The sequence below is a fragment of the Dipodomys spectabilis genome, unplaced genomic scaffold, assembly GCF_019054845.1.
Source record: "Dipodomys spectabilis isolate Male_0828 unplaced genomic scaffold, ASM1905484v1 ptg000071l, whole genome shotgun sequence".
Taxonomy (NCBI): domain Eukaryota; kingdom Metazoa; phylum Chordata; class Mammalia; order Rodentia; family Heteromyidae; genus Dipodomys; species Dipodomys spectabilis.
In genome coordinates this window covers 7,371,060-7,391,550 of record NW_024870748.1, presented here as the reverse complement: position 1 = coordinate 7,391,550, position 20,491 = coordinate 7,371,060, and the positions used below count along the sequence as shown (strand labels likewise).

The 20,491-nt window shown below is 39.1% G+C and overlaps 1 protein-coding gene across 1 annotated transcript in view; it reads right to left on the bottom strand.

Annotated features, from left to right (window-relative positions):
• Nucleotides 1–2,174: 2,174 nt before the first annotated feature.
• Slc25a14 (solute carrier family 25 member 14) overlaps nt 2,175–20,491 on the bottom strand; it is a 29,918-nt gene continuing 11,601 nt past the window's right edge. The window contains 6 exon segments of the mRNA XM_042682393.1: nt 2,175–2,626; nt 4,724–4,804; nt 7,708–7,843; nt 8,736–8,860; nt 12,329–12,424; nt 18,990–19,075. Coding sequence (XP_042538327.1) covers nt 2,585–2,626; nt 4,724–4,804; nt 7,708–7,843; nt 8,736–8,860; nt 12,329–12,424; nt 18,990–19,075 — 566 coding nt within the window. The 3' untranslated portion in view covers nt 2,175–2,584.

Here is a 20,491-nt window from a genome sequence, read left to right as displayed (position 1 = left end):
CAGAAAAAAAAAAAAAAACCCATGTCTTCCTAAGAGCTGGGCTACTCAGCTGGGTTCTGTCTGCTTCCTCTACACATTAATAGAAAAGACATTAATTTTCCACCACTCCACCTCATTTTGCTTACTCTTTCCATCACCTCCAGCCCCCAATTGGACAAGAAGCTCTTTTTTTTTTTTTGTCGGTTGTGGGGCTTGAACTCTAGGCCTGGGCGCTGTCCCTCAGCTCTTCAGCTCAAGGCTAGTTCTCTACCACTTGAGCTACAGCACCACTTCCAGTTTTCTGGTGGTTTATTGGAAATAAGAGTCTCACGGACTTTCCTTGCCCAGGCTAGCTTTGAACCGTGATCCTCAGATCTCAGCCTCCTGAGTAGCTAGGATTACAGGCATGAGCCACCAGCACCCGGCTAGGAAGCTCATTTTAAGGTCTACTTATTCATCAAAGACAAATGCCTCTGCTGGCCCTTTGGTGTTTGGCCTTGTTAGTGGTTCCCTAACTCCAAGAAGGAAAAAGGACTCAGTTTTGGAACAAAACCTGGTCACATTTTGTGATTATCTTCAATCATTTGCTCTGTGTGTATGTGTGTGTGTGTGTCTGTCTGTGTGTCTGTGTGTCTGTGTGTGCACGCATGCCCGCGCGCATACCTGGGATTTGAACTCAGGGTTGGGTGCTCTCATACTATTTAAACCATGCCTCCATTTCTAGTTTTTTTCTTTGTTGGTGGGTTTTTCTGGCTAATTACAGATAGGAATCACTAGGATTTATCTACCTGGGCTGGCCTTGAACTGTGATCCTCAGGTCTCAACCTCTTGAGTAGTTAGGATTATAGGCATGAGCCACAGCTACCTAAATAAAAATACATACATACATACATACATACATACATACAGGGTTGAGAATATGGATTAGCAGTAGAGTGCTTGCCTAGCATGCATGAAGTCCTGGGTTCCATTCCTCAGTAGCACATAGACAGAAAAAGCCAGAAGTGGGGCTGTAGCTCTAGTGGTAGAGTGCTAGCCTTGAACAAAAGAAGCTCAGGGACAGTGCCCAAGCCCAGAGTTCAAGCCCCAGGACTAGCTAAAAAATATCTATATATCTATATCTGTATCTACATCTATATCTATCTATTTATCTAGCCAAACACTAGTGGCTCAAGCCTGTAATTCTAGCCACTCAGGAGGCTGAGATCTGAGGATCATCTTTCCAAGCCAGCCCAGGCAGAAAGTCTGAGACTCATCTCCAATTAATTACCCTCCCTGCAAAAGAAAGTTAGAAGTAAAGCTGTGGCTCAAGTGGTAGACTGCTAACTTTGTGCAAAAAAAAAAAAAACACTTAAGGACAGCTCCTAGGTCCTGAGTTCAAGCCCTAGGACAGACACCAATAAATAAATTAATTAATTAATTAATTAAGGGGCTGGGAAGGTGGCTCAGTGGTAGAATACTTGCCTTGCATGCATGAGGCCCCTGGGTTCAATTCCTCAGCACCACATAAGCATAAAAAGCCGGAATTGGTTCTGTGGCTCAAGTGGTAGAGCACTAGCCTTGAGCTGAAGAGCTGAGGGACAGTGCCCAGGTCAAGTTCAGGCCCCACGACCAACAAAAAGAAAGAAAGAAAGGAAGGAAGGAAGGAAGGAAGGAAGGAAGGAAGGAAGGAAGGAAGGAAGGAAGGAAGGAAGGAAGGAAGGAAGGAAGGAAGGAAGGAAGGAAGGAAGGAAGGAAGGAAGGAAGGAAGGAAGGAAAATAAAATAGGGACATAATAAATGTCTGAACAAATGATAAAAAAGATAAATATGAAGCCCTATTCATTTCATCAAAGCCTGAGTGCCTACAATGCAGTAGGTACTGTTCTAGTAGAAGAAAGCAGGAAGAATTTTTGCCTATAAGACAAACAGAACCCTGTGTTCTGTCTTTTACTTCAGTTAGCCTTTTATCTATAGAATCTTCCAAATGAGCTACTTGCTTGTTTATTCATGCTTTGAGAAAAACCACCTGCCTGAGTGGCACTAATCCAATGAATGGCAATGTGAAAGCACAATGTACATATTCTATTTTGATCAATACAGGCCTTAAGAATCTGGTCTCCATCATGTCACAGTCAGCTTCATTTTATCACTTTCTGAAGAATATAATTTGGAGTAGGCAAAGGAGAAAACAATAAATGAAGACAAAGGTCAAAGTCATTCTGCCAATAAATACTTTAATGAGAACCAAGGTCTACATAACATACACAGCAGTAATTATCCTGGCCTACACCTTCTGGTCTAGCCCAAGTTTGGTTCTAACCAATTACATTTAACACACATTTGGGAAGAAGGCCATTTTGAATGTTACCCATCAGTATCCATCTTCATAGAAGATACCAATCTGAGGCCAGACTTTCAATGTTAACACTTTCTCTCAGGAAAAAGTTAACATGGTATCACAAATACATAAATGACTTTGAACCATCTATTGTTCTTCCATCAGGATGCCTTTGTAAGACCATTGGTTCAGTAAACACTTACAACTTTGTCAAAATACATTAGAACACGAAGATTGGGGAAAGGAAAAACAGTACAAAGGCTGGGCTTACAGATATATCCAATTCTTAGATTTGAAGCCTCTTGAGCTGCTCATATGTAATAAAAAACTGAGGAGAAAGTCATGGAAAATTTCCGAGTTGATACTCAAAGTAAAACTTAGTTCTAAAATTATGCATTGTTTTCTCTTAAGGTTCTTATAGTCTATGCTATTCTAAGGTGCATTGACTTAAATATCTTTTTTTTGTTGGTCATGGGGCTTGAACTCTGGGCTTGGGTGATGTATCTGAGCTCTTCAGCTCAAAGCAAGTGCTCTACCACTTGAGCCACAGTGCCACTTCTGGCTTTCTGGTGGTTAACTGGAGATAAGAGTCTCATGGACTTTCCTGCCCAGGCTGGCTTTGAACTGTGATCCTCAGATCTCAGCCTCCTGAGTAGCTACGATTATAGGCATGAGCCACTGGCACCCAGCTTAAATATCTTTTTTTTTTTTTTTGGCTAGTCATGGGGCCTGAATTTTGGACCTGGGCGCTGTCCCTCAGCTCTTCAGCTCAAGGCTAGTGCTCTACCACTTGAGCCACAGCACCACTTCTGGCTTTTTCTCTTCATGTGGTGCTGAGGAATCAAACCCAGGGGCCTCATGCATGCAAGGGAAATATTCTACCACTGAGCCACCTTCCCAGGCCTTAAATATCTTTTTTAATATAACTTGTCAGATTGTATATATGCTGAGTGCCTCCCATGTGCCCACTACAATTTCTTGCATAGCAATAGACACAGATTAAAAATACATTTTTAAGCTGGGCAACACCGGCTCACACCTGTAATCTTAGCTACTCAGGAGGCTGAGATCTGAAGATCATGGTTCAAAGCCATCCCAGGCAGAAATCCCCATGAGACTCATCTCCAATTAACCACTCAAAAATCAGAAGTGGCACTGTGGCTCAAGTGGTACAGCACCAAGCCTTGACCACAAAGAAGGTCAGAGACAGCACCCAGGCCCTGAGTCCAAGCTCTATAACCAACAAATATAATGTGTGTATGTGCATGAACACATGTGAACACACACACACACACACACCAAGAATATCAATGACAACATATAACTCAGTGCTTGAAATGTTGCTATACACACTGAATTTCAAGGAGGGAAATAGTATCTCAGCCTTCAGACCCCATAAGGACAGGGAATTAATTTATAACCCTTGAAGTACCACTAAACACATCAATCATCATGCAGTGTCTAGAATATAGCTCTGTGCACTGCCATGGCTCCCACACAACTGAGGGAGATTCACCCATGAGAAAAGAATCTTAGTAAACTGTGGATTCTTTTCCTCTATAAATATTTTCTATCTTGTTAGCATTCCCAGATATTTTGTCCGTTAATGGGGGTACAAAATCTCTATCACCTTAGCACGAACTTTCCGATGGGCATCTCCCACCAGAGTTTCTAAAAAACTTCATAGCACATTTCAGATTGGTTGTACTGTCATTCTTTTTTTTTTTTTGGGGGGGGGTCCAGTTGTGGGGCCTGAACTCTGAGCCTGGGTGCTATTCCTCAGCTCTTTAGCTCAAGGCTAGCGCGCTACCACTTGAGCCACAGCGCCACTTCCAGCATTTTTCTTTTTGCTTATGTGATGCTGAGGAATCGAATCCAGGGCCTCAGGCATGCAAGGCAAGTGCTCTACCACTGAGCCACCTTCCCAGCCCTCATTCTAGTTTTGTTTGTTATTCTAGTTTTGTTTTCCTGGGGCTTGAACTCTAGGCCTGGGCACTGCCCCTGAGATTTTATGCTCAAAGCTAGTGCTCTATCACTTGAGCCGCATCTCCACTTCTGGTTTTTGGTGGTTAACTGAAGACAGGAGTCTCATAGAATTTCCTGCTTGGGAGGGGTTTGAATGGTGATCCTAGATCTCATCTTTCTGAGTAGCAAGGATTACAGACATGAGCCACCAGCACCTAACATTCTGTTTTAAAAAGAAAATTCGCCCAAGTCAGGAGCTCATGCCCCAGGACTGGCACCAACAAAAGGGAGCTAGAAGAAAATTTGACCATTCTTTACTACTTCCTTAAGTTTATATTAACCTCCAAATGAGAAGTTCCATCCTCAGTGGTCACCAGTGGGATACTTAAGTCTCTTACTGGCTGAAAAAGATTTAGTAATCAAATTTTCCTTCTTGAAGCACTTGCTTCTAAAAGGATACAATGATGTTCCAGGGCCCAAGTCGAAGCCAGTTTGGCCAAAATCCTTTATAGAGTGCAAAAAAGCCCTCATGTTTCCACATCTGAGGAAAAAAAAAAGCATAATCAAAATCAGAGTGAATTCCCCTTTCTCTTTACATCTGACAATCATCTTCCATCCCTACCTCAGCAAATACGTCTCTATGAATGGTCTTTTTTCCTAAGGATATACTTTGAGTTCATATTCATCCACAAAACCTAACCAAAAAATATTTACTGAACAATGTATACTTCTTATGGCTGAATACAATTATAAACATATTTGAATATCTGTAGTAGCCAGCTTTCAAGATGGCCCTTAATGAAGACTACCTCAGTTATTCATGGCTCTCACCTCACAATATATCAGGATTGTTTATTTCTCCAATAAAATACAGAAGCAGCATACATGTATCACTTCCAATACTATGTCTTAAAATACATTTTATGTCCAGGTGCTGATGGCTCATGCCGATAGATAGATAGATAGATAGATAGATAGATAGATAGATAGATAGATAGATAGATAGATAGATAGATAGATAGATAGATAGATAGATAGATAATGGTAATAAGGTATTGATCTCATTTCTCTTGGATTACTCACACTGTAGGAAACCAGATATCTCCTCATAAAGACAGGCTTACCTATTATGAAATTAAGGCCTACAGACAATAGCCACATGAAAGTTTTTCTGTTTTTGTTTTTTTCTGGGCCTGGGCACTGTCCCTCAGCTCTTCAGCTCAAGGCTAGCGCTCTACCACTTGAGCCACGGAGCCACTTCCGGCTTTTTTTTTCTTTTTGCTTATGTGGTGCTGAACAATCGAATCCAGGGCCTCAGGCATGCAAAGCAAGCGCTCTACCACTGAGCCACCTTCCCAGCCCCGGCATGAATGTTTTGTTTAGTTGCCAGTACTGGTGCTTGAACTTGGGGCCTCATGCTCACTCAAATTCTTTACTCATAGCTGGTGCTCTACTATCAGAATTCACACTTCACACCTCCAGTCTGGCTTTGTGCTGGTAATTGGAGATGGAATGTCACAAACTCTTCTACCTAGTTTCTGGGCTAGTTCTGAACCATGGTTCTCAAATCTCAGCCTCCTTAGTAGCTAGCATTGCAAGCATGAACCACCAGTTTCCACCTAGAATGATGTACTTACAATTCAAATCTGATCTGATTAAAAACTTTTCAAATCTTCCCCCCAAAATAAAATGTACAAGCACCTCAATATAATATTTCCTATCCTTTAAAACCTAACAACCATTAGCCACCAATATGAGGACCACAGTAAAAAGTACTGCTTGATTCCAGTGGTCTGGGTTTATCATAACACTCACACTGATAGGCTGTGAAACCCAGGAGGTCATTTGATCCCTCAGTGCTTCAGTATCTACCTTGTTGGTTAAAGTCAAGAATTCAATGATTAAATGCATGTAAGTCTCATTAGACAGCTCCTAACACACAATAAAGCACCCACCAGATGTGAAGTATTATTATTCAATTTACTACCATCAATAGGGAGCTAATTTCCAACTTCCCAAATGGGTTATAATTTTCTCCCATAGAACTCTGGAATTTATCACTTACAAGGCTGTACTGATTATCTGTTTGTCAACCGTATTTTTTTTTTTTTTTGGGTCCGGTCGTGGGGCCTGAACTCTGGGCCTGGGCTCTGTCCCTCAGCTCTTCAGCTCAAGGCTAGCGCTCTACCACTTGAGCCACAGCACCACTTCCGACTTTTTTCTTTTTGCTTATGTGGTGCTGAGGAATTGAACCCAGGGCCTCATGCATGCAAGGCAAGCACTCTACCACTGAGCCACCTTTCCAGCCCCTCAACCATATTTTTGTAATAACTACAATTTCTCTTTAGATACAAAAATGGTGCCTGATTAATATATAATAAATATTTTTCCATGAAACTGATGAGCAGAGAAATTATATGGCACCATCATATGTTAGTAAAAAATTTGTTTTCATAGCAGTAATATCACCAATAATTATGTAACACATTTATATATTCAACTTTTTTTTTTTTTTTTGTCAGTCGTGGGGCTTGAACTCTGGGCCTGGGCGCTGTCCCTCAGCTCTTCAGCTCAAGGCGAGCGCTCTACCACTTGAGCTACAGCGCCACTTCCGGTTTTCTGGTGGTTTATTGGAGATAGGAGTCTCACGGTCTTTCCTGCCCGGGCTGGCTTTGAACCGCGATCCTCAGATCTCAGCCTCCTGAGTAGCTAGGATTACAGGCGTGAGCCACCAGCGCCCGGCTATATTCAACTTTTATCAAACATAACAGTAGAGACACTGCAAAGTGTGAACAGCAGAGCAATCCTGAATTTAAATCAAGCACCAGAGTTTTGTTGTTGTAATGGTAGTGGTGGTTCTTTTTGCTCGTACTAGGGCTTGAATTTAGGGCCTCCCACTCTTGCTTGGTTTGCTTGCTTGACTGGAGCTCTACCACTTGAGTTATACCTATAACCTTGCTTCTTGTTGGTTATCTGAAGATGGAGATTCATAGTATTTTCTGCCCAGGGTAGCTTTGAACCTTGATCCTCTAGATTTCAGCCTCCTGAGTAGCTAGGATTACAGACCTAAGCTGCCAGCATTTGGCATGTTTTTGTTTTTTAAAGTGACAGGTTTTCAATTACAGGGTATCCTATCTGTAATGGGCAACTGGGGGATATATTAGTACTTTCTATCAGTAATTCTACATGGTATTATTAATAAAAATATCCAGCACATATTCTCAAGTACTCAAATTAGAATAATAATTATAAGGACCACCATGTATCAGCAGATTACCAAGGAGACAGAATATCCACTTGGAACAAACTCTGAGCGGCTACTAAAAATATATATGATTCTTTCATTTTTTTTGGAAGATATATAGCAACTAAGAATAAGGACTGAAAATGGTCTGAAACACCAAAGAAAATGAAAAATGAAAACTAAACCCACAGTGTGCATACCTTTAAAATGCCATCCAAAGTGCCCTTGTAAAGGTCAACATGTCCCACAATTGCCCTCTGATTCATCATTCGAGTTCGCACCACATCAACTGGATTGGATGCCAGAGCTCCAGCCAAGCCACATGTAAAGCTGGAACTAAAGATGAAAACTTTAGATTGCCCACATTTCCACCTACTGCCCACCTAAGCAGAAATGATATCAAACACATAGGTACAATAATTCAGAGCCTGTAGATAAAACCAGACACTCTTTCATTACAAGTTAAAGAGAAAAGAAAACTTTTCCAACAAGACATTCATTTTCATTCAGTTTTCAATCTGAAACTCAGCCTCCTCCTTACAAGAGTACACAAGGCTAACAAGATCACTAAGCAGGAAGTGATATACATCATCTATTAGTTACATAAGTTTTTCAAACCACCGCATCATATATCAAATGGATTTGAGTAGCAAAATATCACAAAGGTTACAAGAAAAACCAAATAGAAGATAAGAGTGTACTTTCATTTCAGAAACTATAAAATCTTCCCTTTTTCTAATTCCCACTGAGAGTTTGCTTCATGAAAAAAAATTAATCCAAGAAAATTATAGATGTGCTTTTTAAATGCACAGGCTATGTATGAACAAGTGCAAATTCCATAGACATCTATTAGACTACTACAGTACATACTATTCCCAAGTAGCCTAAGGGCCCAGAGCACCTGGAATCAGCTCTGTAAAGTAGGAAATGTTCCATGGAGAAGAACAGATAGCATGGGTAGTGGAAGGGAGGGAGAATACAATCCAACCACCATATATACATATATATATGAAAATACCATACTAAAACCCATTACTTTGTATAATTGATTTACACTAAAACAAGAAAAGTATAAAACATTCAGAAGGTTTAAAGGGCTAGCAATAGGCGAGACAAGAGTATTAAGGCCATCCATCCCAGTTTTACTCTATTTGAGGATATAAATGAAAGAGGCATTTAATGTTCAAATTCCTGAAAATAAAGTATGAACAAAGACAATCCTACTTACACAAAGTGAGTTAAAATGGTGTCTCCCATCATTCCTGACAGTATCAGATGCTTTTTGGTAATATCATAGACTGGTAGTTCTACTCCCACAACAATAGCAGCACGCTGAGCAGTTGGGACCACACCCTACAAAATACAAGCGTCATTATACTCCAAAGAAATAGAGAATAACACAGACTCCAAGTGGACAAAAATAGGTTGAATTGAAAAAGGCCAGAAAACCCTAAGATTCTTCTTTCAAATCAATAATCAACACTGGAACGTTTATAAATTCCCAAAGCACTTGCTACCATTAAAATACAATAATTGATATCAGGTAAGGTATAAGAGAAAAAAGAAACACAGACAAATTAGATTTCATCATAATTGAAGACTTTTTGACATAAAAGATACTATCAAGAAAATGAGAGAATTCACACATGGAGAAAAATATTTGTACATCAAATTTCTGATAAGAGACCAGGGTACAGAATAAAAAACTTACAACAATAAAGATTGGAAAGTATTTCCCCTAAACAAGATATACAAGTAGCCAATAAAATAGCACACACAGGGGCTGGGAAGGTGGCTCAGTGGTAGAGTGCTTGCCTTGCATGTCTGAGGCCCTGGGTTCGATTCCTCAGCACCACATAAGCAAAAAGAAAAAAGCCGGAAGTGGCGCTGTGGCTCAAGTGGTAGAACGCTAGCCTTGAGCTGAAGACTGAGGGACAGCGCCCAGGCCCAGAGTTCAGGCCCCACGACCAAACCCCCCTCCCTCCAAAAAAATAATAAAATAAAATACACACAAAGTCACTTAACACTGGTCATTAGAAAAACCTATCTGACTTATACCAAGTGTAATGGCATGCCTTTTGATACCTACTAGGATGGCTATAATCATTGTGTTTGTGTGTGCCAGTCCTGAGGCTTGAACTCAGGACCTCTTGCTCTCACTCAACTTTTTCTCTTACCACTGGCACTCTACCACTTGAGCCACACCCCCCCACTTTTGGATTTTTTTGCTTAATTGGTGATAAGAGTCCTACAAGACTTTTCTTCCTGTGCTGGCTTCAAACTTTAATCCACAGATCTCAGTCTCCTGAGTAGCTAGGATTATAGGTGCAAACCACGGATAGCTGCTTTATAATCATTTTCAAAATTAATGAGTGTTGGTGAAGACGTGGAGAAATTAAAATCCTTATTCACCGCTGTTAAAATGAAAATAAAATACCAACTATAGAAAACATTTAGCATTTTTCAAAAAGTTAACATAAAATTACCAGATGACCTAGCAATTTAATATGTAGATATGTGTACAAGAAAAGTGGTAACAGCTGGGAATGTGGCTTGCCTCGCATGCATGAAGCCCTGGGTTCGATTCCTCAGTACCACATAAACACAAAAAGCCAGAAGTGGTATTGTGGTAGTTCAAGTGGTAGAGTGCTTGCCTTGAGCAAAAGCAGCTCAGGGACAGTGCCCAGGCCCTGAGTTCAAGCCCCAGGACTGGCAAAAAAAGAAAGAAAAGTGATATCATCTTCATGTAATATATATACAAATGTTCACAGAAGCATTAGACATAACACCAATACCATAGCAACTGCCATGATGCCACTGTTGCCAGAGCATATTAGACAAGCTGGGCTCTGATGGCTCATTCCTATAAACCTAGCTACCTCAGAAGGCTGAGGATCCTGGTTCAAAGCCAGCCCAGGCAGCAAAGTCCACGAGACTCTTATCTCCAATAAACTACACAGAAAAACCCTGACGTGGGGCTGTGGCTCAAGTGATAGCACTAGTCTTGTGCACCAAGAGGGTCAGTGACAGTGCCCAAACCTTGAGTTTGAACCCCAGGACCAGCAAAAAAAAAAAAAAAAAGTATTAAGGTACAAAAAAATGTAGCATATGCATACAATGGCCATAAAAAAGAAATGAAATACAGAGCATTTGCCTAGCATGTGCAAGGCTCTGAGTTCAATCTCCATCACCACAAAAGAAAAGAAAGAAAATGAAGAATGTTTGCATAACGCAACACAGTTGAACCTTGAAAATGAAAAAGCAAAAAAAAAAAAAAAAAACCATTAAATTTAGGGCTAGGATAATGGCTCAAGCTCAAGTGGTAGCATACTTTCCTAGCAAGACCAAACCCCTGAGTTCAAACCCCAATACCGCCAAAAACATAAAGCAAGTTCTATTAGTAGATATTTCTTTCCACTTTTTGCATATTCTATTGATAGTCTAATTTACTACTGGAATAGCAGTGATCACAATACATTTAAAAGTTATAACAGTCAGAAGCTGGTGGCTCACTACTATAATCTTAGTTATTAATGAGGCTGAGGTCTGAGAATTGCAGTTTGAAGCCAGACCTGGCAGGAAAGTTTGTGAGAATCTTGTCTCCAATTAACTACCAAAAAGCTGGAAATAGAGCTGTGGCTCAAGTAGTAGAGCACTAACCTTAAGCAAAAAAGCTCAGGGACAATACCCAGGCCCTGAGTTCAAGCCCCAGGACCAGCACAAATAAGGGAAAAAGTTATACCAAACTGACAATAAAAACGTATAAATGAATACTAGAAGCTAATATGACAAAAACATTAATAGTGATTATCTCTAGGTGGTAGGACTACTAGAACTTTTCTTTCTACTTTTGTGCATTTACAGTATTATCTTTTGCTTTTTTGTGTATGCAGAATGCAGGACTTGAACTCAGGGCCTTGTGCTCTTGCCTGATTTTTTTGCTTAAATCTGCTACTCTACCACTTAAACCACACCTTCACTTCTGGCTTTTTGCTGATTAATATGAGATACGAATCTCATAGATTTTTCTACCCTGACTGGTTTAAACGATGATTCTCAGAGCTCTGCCTTGTGCTAGGATTACTAGGAAGATTCTACCACTGCCTGGCATCATTTGCTTTTTATAAAGTGAAAAACATTAGTCTAGATAACGTTATAGGGCTAGGGACATAGCCTAAGTGGTTAAGCACTGGTCTAGCAAGTATAACAGTGCAAGATCCTGAGTGGTTCCCCCAGAATCACCAAAAATAAGTAAGTAAATAGATAACTTTGAACATAAGCACTACAATGAGCATCACAGACAAAAATGCTGAATTTAATTCAAAACTGGCAAAAACTATACTTAAGAATAAATTTTCTGGGGCTGGGAAGGTGGCTCAGTGGTAGAGCACTTGCCTTGCATGCACGAGGCCCTGGGTTCGATTCCTCAGCACCACATAAGCAAAAAGAAAAAAGCCGGAAGTGGTGCTGTGGCTGGAGTGGTAGAGCGCTAGCCTTGAGCTGAAGAGCTGAGGGACAGCGCCCAGGCCCAGAGTTCAGGCCCCATGACCAGACCCAAAAAAAAAAAAAAAAAAGAATAAATTTTCTGTAAATTTGAACAAATCAAAATAGTAGTTTCAATGTTGTCAATTTTCCTAAATATACAATCTTGAAACATTAAAGCAGGAGCAAAGACCAACTGTAAAGTTTGGTCCTTTTATAGGTGATAAGGAGTTTCTTAACTTTTATATGGTGTTATGTCACCATTATTTGGCTTTATATAAAAATATTCTCTTCAAGATCTTTGAGATTATAGAACAATATGAGAAAAAGAATACTCACTCTCCACAGACCCCTGGTGCCTTCTTGCTGGTATATATCAATGAAGCTGCCAATCATGCTTCCTTGGAACAGGTTCCCTTGTGCCTGCATTCGAATCTAAATGTGCAAGTGAACATTTCATTTTGACAGAGATAACCAAAATGAGATATGTTATTACTCTTTTAAAATTAAGCAAAAGTATTTGGGAGATCTCAAAAAAATCTCTGCTTTTATGATAAAATTAATGAGGTAAACGGACATATATTTTATATAAAATGTCATTTCTATCAAAGGATAATTTACAGAGATTATTGTTATTAAACTGGGTGCTATGGCTTACACTTATAATCTTAGCTGAAATCTGAGGATCACAGTTCAAAGCCAGCCTAAGCAGGAAAGTCTATGAGATTCTTATCTCCAATTAATCACCAAAAATAGCTAGAAGTGGAACTGAGGCTCAAGTGGTAGAGTGCTAGCCTTGAGTGAAAAGGCTAAGGGACAGCACCCAGGCGCTGAGTTCAAGCCCCAGGACCAGCACAAATTAAAGATGATTTTATTTAGCCTTACATTCCTTATACTAAGTCCATCATTTCTGGAGTTGCAAGAAAATTGGGAGGGAAAAAACAAGTATTTGATGAGTGCAAATTATAATTCTTAAGATAGAATTACTTCAGTGGAAAATTAAAAACAACCTAAATATCCAAAAAGACTAAAACAGATTGGTTAAATAAATTATGATGGAATATCATACAATGGAATGCTACAGAGTAATAAAATTTTCCAACAGAATACTTGTTGACATTAGAAAATATAAAAATTGTTAGCTAGAGAGTTACAAAGGAAGATTTATATACAATTCTTATTAAACATATCGTTAAAATACCTATAAACACAGCAAGGAGACTAGATGAACATACATACCCAAATTGTAACAGTGGTTTATGTCTAAATGATGATGCTACAATTGGGACTTTTTCTCTTTTGTGTTTTTTTCTACTTTCCATTTTTTCTACATTGAACACTTATTGAGTATACAATTAAAAAATAAAAATATCCCAGACACTGGTGGCTCACAATTGTAATCCTCGCTACTCAGGAGGGTGAAATCTGAGGATCGTGGCTCGAAGCCAGCCTGGGCAAGAAAGTCCGTGAGACTCTTATCTCCAATTAACTCATCTCAAATAAACTACTCAGAAAAAGTCAGACGAGGGGCTGTGGCTCAGTGGTAGAACACTAGCTTTGCACCAAAGAAAACAGAGAGTTCAAGCTCCAGGACCAGCAATAAATAAATAAATAATGTGCTAAAATATCATTTTTGCTGGGTGCCGGTGACTCATGCCTGTAAGGCTAGCTATTCAGGAGGCTGAGATTTGAGGATCATGGTTCAAAGCCAGCCCAGACAGGAAAGTTCGTGAGACTCTTATCTCCAATTAACCACCAGAAAATGAGAAGTGGCACTGCGGCTCAAGCAGTAGAGAGCTCTCCTTGAGCTGAAGAACACAGGAATAGCACCCAATCCCAGAGTTCAAGCCCCACAAACAACAAATATATATATATATATATATATATATACATTTTTATAATTTTATGTTTAGTAGACCTTACACTGAGTTATATTTCTTAAAAGTTCGGGAGCTTCAAGAAAAATAAAGACAGCATTAAATAGCCATGTAAAAGATTAGATACAATTTCCCACAGACTCCATACACATAGAACTCAATAGTCCAGTATTAAACACCAGTAATCCAAATATAGGTTTGATTTAGAGAATTTTAGGTTTCAATAAATGACTTTGCTAAATCTTGTATAAGGAGCATGCTTTTATACAGAAAGTCAACTACTAACACAAGTAGTAGCTTTGAAATAAAAAACTTAATGTAAGCCAGGCTTACCAGTGGCTCACACCTGTAATTCTAGCTACTCAGAACTCAACTCTGAAGATTACAGTTCAAAGCAAGACTAGTCCATGAGATGTTTTATCTCCATTTAGCCACCAAAAGCTGGAAGTAAAGCTGTGGCTCAATCGGTAGAGTGCTAGCCTTGAGCAAAAAAAGCTCAGGGACATCACCCAGTTCCTGAGTTTTGGGACAGTGGCCAGGCCTTGAGTTTGTGACAGTCTTAGGACTGGCACAAAAAAACTCTTAATCCAATTAAATCAAGATGTTAATTATCTCAAGGACAAATCAAAACTACCCAACAATAATAACATTTCTTCGAGGAGGTGATTCTTGAACAGAACTTGAACTAAAGTGAGGCAAGAGAATCTAGGTGATGCAAAAATGTTCATTATCCTAGGCTTTTCTCTATTTTGTTTATATTTTAAATTATCAAAAACTATACAAAAAATTTAAACTGCCAAAAACAAAAAGGGAGGCCGCAGTTGAGATATAACCCAAGGCCAAGCATTTATCATCCAACAGTTAATTTATCCTTATTTCCCCCAAACATTAAATGTAAGCATGAACACAAAATGTATGCTTTATGGGGCAGGAAATGTGGCTTAGTGGTAGAGTGCTTGCTTAGCATTCAGGAAGCCCTGGGTTTGATTCCTCAGTACCACATATACAGAAAAAGCCAAAAGTGACCCTGTGGCTCAAGTGGTAGAGTGCTACACAAAAGAAGCTCAAGGACAGCACCTAGGCCTTGAGTTCAAGCCTCAAGACTGGCCAAAAAATGTAAGCTTTATGTCCTAGTCAGCATGATTCAAGGAAATAAAACTAATTAATTATAGAATAGTAAGCTTAAAATCTGTTTGCCTTATAAAAGTATAATATAAGAGGCAGGATATGGTAGCTTATTCTTACTTTGGATGTAGAGATTGGGAAGATTACATTTCAAAGACAGCCCAAGCCGGGTGCTAGTGGCTCACGCCTGTAATCCTAGCTACTCAGGAGGCTGAGATCTGAGGATCACGGTTCAAAGCCAGCCCGGGCAGGAAAGACCGTAAGACTCCTATCTCCAATAAACCACCAGAAAACCAGAAGTGGCACTGTAGTTCAAGTGGTAGAGCGTTCGTCTTGAGCTGAAGAACTGCGGGACAGCGCCAGGCCCAGAGTTCAAGCCCCATGATCAAAAAAAAAAAAAAAAGATGGCCCAGACCAAAGATTTGTAAGACTACGATCTCAACCATTAAAGCTGATTATGGTAGTAGACCACCTATTATCCCAGATATGCAGGAAATAAACAAATAGGAAGGTAACAGTCCAGAATAGTCAACACATTTGAAAAATAAAACAAAAAGGTCTGGAGGTATGACCCAAGTGGTACATCACTTACCTATAAAACACAAGGTTCTGAGTTCAAACCCTATCACCATCAAAACAAAGAATAATATATGAAAAAAAGGTCAAACTATAGTCATCCCTCCACATCCACAGTTCTGTATGTGAATTCAAATAACTACTGATAAAAAATATTTGGAGTTCTGCCATGTCATTATTACTAGAATAATACAGAATAATAGTCATTTATATCCCATAATATATTAAGAATTATATATTAAGTATTAAATCTACAGATGATTTAAAGAACATGGGAGGATGTGTATATATTATGTGCAAATACTAAGCTATTCTAATAAGTGACTTCAACATCCAAGGATTTTTGGTAAGGTAGAACCCATAGCCCTATAGATTCTGAGGGACAATTCTACTTCCTCCTTTATTCACTTTAAACTCTGTTGTATCTGCCATAAGGCAAGCTACTTATCACTTGGGTTGAAGTCTTGTGGATCATAATATATACTTTCTACAATAAAATTTTTCCTAATATACCCTGCTTTTTTAATCTATCTATTTATTAACTTATTTTTATCATGGTTCTGGGGTTTGAACTCAGGACCCTGAGGTCAAAATTAGATTTTATAGTCAGGGCTGGTGCTCCACCACCTGAGCCACACCTCTACTTCTAGGTTTTTGCTGGTTAAGTGGAGATAAATTTCATGTAATTGACCAGTCTGCAGTCCTTGGATCTTAACCTCCTAAGTAGCTAGGGTTGTAGGCATGAGCCACAGGCAGCAATCCTAATTTTATTTATTTTTAATTTTTTTTACTTTTTTTTGGTCGGTCATGGGGCTTGAACTCTGGTCCTGCGTGCTGTCTCTCAGCTTTTCAGCTCAAGCCAAGTGCTCTACCACTTGAGCTACAGAGCCACTTCTGGTTTTCTGGTGATTTATTGGAGATAGGAGTCTCACAGTCTTTCCTGCCCGGGCTGGCTTTGAACCGTGATCCTCAGATCTCAGCCTCCTGAGTAGCTAGGATTACAGGCGTGAGCCACCAGCGCCCAGCTCTAATTTTATTTTTGATAAAACAGAAATTGCTGTCAGGCACTGGTGGCTCATGTTATAATCTTAGCCACTCAGGAGACTGATCTAAAGATCGTAGTTCAGCCAGAAAAGTCTATGAGATTCTTATTTCCAATTAACCACCAAAAAGCTGGAAGTGGAGCTGTGGCTTAAGCAGAGTGATAGCCTTGAGCAAAAAAAGCTGAGGGATATCACCCAGACACTGAGTTCAAACCCCAAGACTAGCACGAAGTCCAGCAAAGCTTCTGCATCTCATCATGAATTTAATACCTAAACTGAATGGCCTCTACATACCCTAAAGCCAAATGCATAAATCACAGTAAAAGACCACAAAATTCATGAGCAATCACAACAAAATGCTACCCTCAAAAACCAACAACAACTCAGGGGGAGGACTTTAGTTAGAAAAGATGAAGAGAGGAAGAACAAAAGAATTGTTAATGAGGAGTGAATTGGCTGATGAAATAAATGGGCAAATCCACAATCAACTAGAAGAATACAGGGAGAAAATGATGAAGAAAATGAAGCACAAATTTTACATATCCATTAGAAAGAATAATATTATGTCACTTGCAGGGAAAAGACAAAACATGTTAAGTGAGTTAAGCCAAGCTGAAAGAGATTAATGGTGTATGTATTCTCTCATATGTGGAAGCCAATCTAAAATACAGCTGGACATGTTCACCTAAACACAACTTCAGGCATTCACACACAAACAGACCAAAGGAAGATATAGGTAGGGGAGGAACCCAAAGGTATAACTCTCCTGAACATGTAAAACAATGTATGAAAACAAATTCCAGGAGACAGAAACTTGTCCAGCACCATTCAATACTATAGAGGTAGAAGGAAGGAAAAGGTAAATGGAAGCACTGGTCAGTGGTGGTAATAAGGACAAGAAATTGAAGAGGATGGCTTTGGTAAATTAAGTCTAGAAATCAGATTGATAAGGAAGTTTGAGGGAACTAAGTATTATTTTTCTTGACATGTATATTCTAACAAGTATAATTAGGTTGCAGATACTCTAGTTTTAGGATACAGTCTTGTGTCTTCATATTTATTCTGTACTTCTAAAGTGATGAAAATCCTGTAGCTAAATTACTCTGACTTTAATCCAGAAAGATTAGTGTATACTTTTTCTCAATCAACTACTAGTGGTTTTTTTTAATATGTGCTTCTTTTCACACCATTAAGTCATTATAACTCTCTGAATTGGTAAAGATTTCTTCACTAACCTTCTGTTTTTGAAGTATGCATCCTCTGACTTTTGTCTCATATCTCCCTTAAAATAATATTTTAAAATAGCCGTGTGCCAACTGCACACACCTATAATCCCAGTTCATGCTGGGCAGGAAAGTCCATTAGACAATTATCCCCACTTAAGCACCAAAACAGCAGGAGTGGAGCTGTGACACAAGTGGTAGAATACTACCCTTGAGCAAAAAAGCTCAGGGACAGGGCATAGGCCCCAATTTTAAGATTCAGGGCTTGCCAGAAAAATAATACTAATAATTTTTAAAATTTTTAGATGCTCTCATATCCTTAAGTCATATATTTATTGCTCTCAATCAACATAAATTGAAATATTAATGAATAGGAAATATTTACCATTTATAAAATAAATATAAAAATTGATTTTATTGGTTCTGTTTTTGGGGAGGTTGTTTTTGTTTTTGCCAGTCCTGGGGCTTGAACTCAGGGCCCAGGTGCTGTCCTTGAGCTTCTTTTGCTCAAGGCTAGCACTCTACCACTATAGCCACAGCACCACTTCTGGCATTTTCTGTTCTTGTGGTACTGATGAATCAAACCCAGGGTTTCATGCATGCTAGGCAAGCACTTTTAACCATTAAGCCACATTCTCAAAAATTGATTTTAAAATAAGTGTTTCATTCTGTGATTAGTTAAAATTTTAACACATCAGCACAGGTAATTCATAGTGCTGTTTCTCAATTCAGAATATCTTAATACAGGCCTAAATATACCATTTTTAAAAATTGTGTTATTATTATAATAAAGGAGATATATAGAGGGGTTACATTTATAAAATATACCTTTTTGCCAGTCCTGGGGCTTGAACTCTGTGCTCTATCCCTGAACTTCTTTTGCTCAAAGCTGGTGCTCTTCTACTCCACTCAAAGTACCACTTCCAGCTTTTTCTGTGTAATTTACTGGAGATAAGAGTCTCACAGACTTTCCTGTCCAGGCTGGCTTCAACCCTCAATCCTCAGATCTCAGCCTACTGAATAGCTAGCATTACAGGCTTGAGCCACCAGCACCCAGCTCTACCCAAAGTTTTTAATACTTGTCAATGCAGAGTAGGAATCTTACTTAAAGGTTGTACTCTCTTCAAATCATTCTGAACACATCCATCTCTCTTACCTTTAGAACATCGGTGGGGTTGGCTATAGTGGAAGATATCACTCCTGACACTACACCACAGATCATATTAATTAGAAGAGTTTCATCTGTAAAAAAGATTTTTAAAAGATCTGCTTTTATTAGGCACTAATTTCTGCAAGAAGAGCACTGAGATATTAGAGAAAGAGAACCTGGGTCAGAGAGATGACTTTAGAAATAAACTACAAAGCTAATGAAAGTAAAGGAACTTCAGTATGTCTAGATCCCACATTACTACAAAACATCTAAAAATTACAAAATATAAATAATTTCTAAAAACATTATAAACTAAACTAAAGGGCAATAGAACATATCCTGTTCTACATAAATGTCAGTAAACTGCAGGAATTAAGAATGTGGTAAAACCACTTCAAAAAGATAACATTAAAATAAAGCTTTTTCACGTATAAGAACCAACTGTTAAGGCTCTGGAACTGAATATTATAAAATAAAATCTTATGTCTAATTGAAAAGTTATGTAAATATTAATTTGGTTAGCTTTAAATATCTATTAGCTTCTATTTATTTACAGGACTCCAGTAGTCAAATATTAAAAAAACAGTATTTTTGCAGAATTGAGGAGCTGTAGGGTAAATGGAGTAAGTCAGGCTTTCTCATCTGTAACTTCTGGGGTTCTTTAGCCCTATACATCCCCAAAACTGAGATTCAGATGGTTTCAGCATATTGATATAATTGTCAGCTATGTATGCATGTGCTACCTTAGGTAACCCTGAACATGTCCTTGAGACTAAGTGTGTATATATAACCATCCTTAGTCAAATGCTACTTTAGTCTAGAGAGGATATAAACAGGTAACCCTGTTGGGCAGTGTGTTACCACTGAAGGACAAGGTATGAGGGATGCTGCCAGTGAGAGAGAGAATGCGAACCTATGAAGAGAATGAAGCTGGTGCTGCTGTGCAGAGACTGTGAGTCTATGCTGGGATGGGCCAATGAAGAATGTGTGATTAAGCAATGGGTACTGCTAGTGATAATTCAATGGACAGGGAGCCTGGTAATAAACATGACCTCCATGCCCACCCTGTCTGGCATCTTTCTGCAGCCTTCTTGAATCTGAGACCCTGAGAAAAACTTGCAACACAGGAGCAAAAGCAAGATCTTACACATGCTAGGCAAGCATTCTACCCCTAAGCTAACACCCTCAGCAAAAAGAAGCAGTAATTTAGAACTAAATCCCATCAGCTAGGGGGAAAAAAAAAAACACCACAAAACCACAGAGCACATTTTTCTACAAGGAAGATTCAATCTTCATCACCACCCCACCATGAAGAGCCTACATAGAGAAATTTAGTAAACCCAAGAAAAAAGTCTATAAAAGGAAATTATTTGAGAAAGAGGTCGAAGGGAATCCTTCGGGATCCCCAAAGAAGAAGCTCTAGATACAGCTTATTTAGGATAATAAAGCGATTGAAAGGGCATTACTAACCGAAAGGCTCTCCAGCTGTTCCCAACCATCCAACAGTC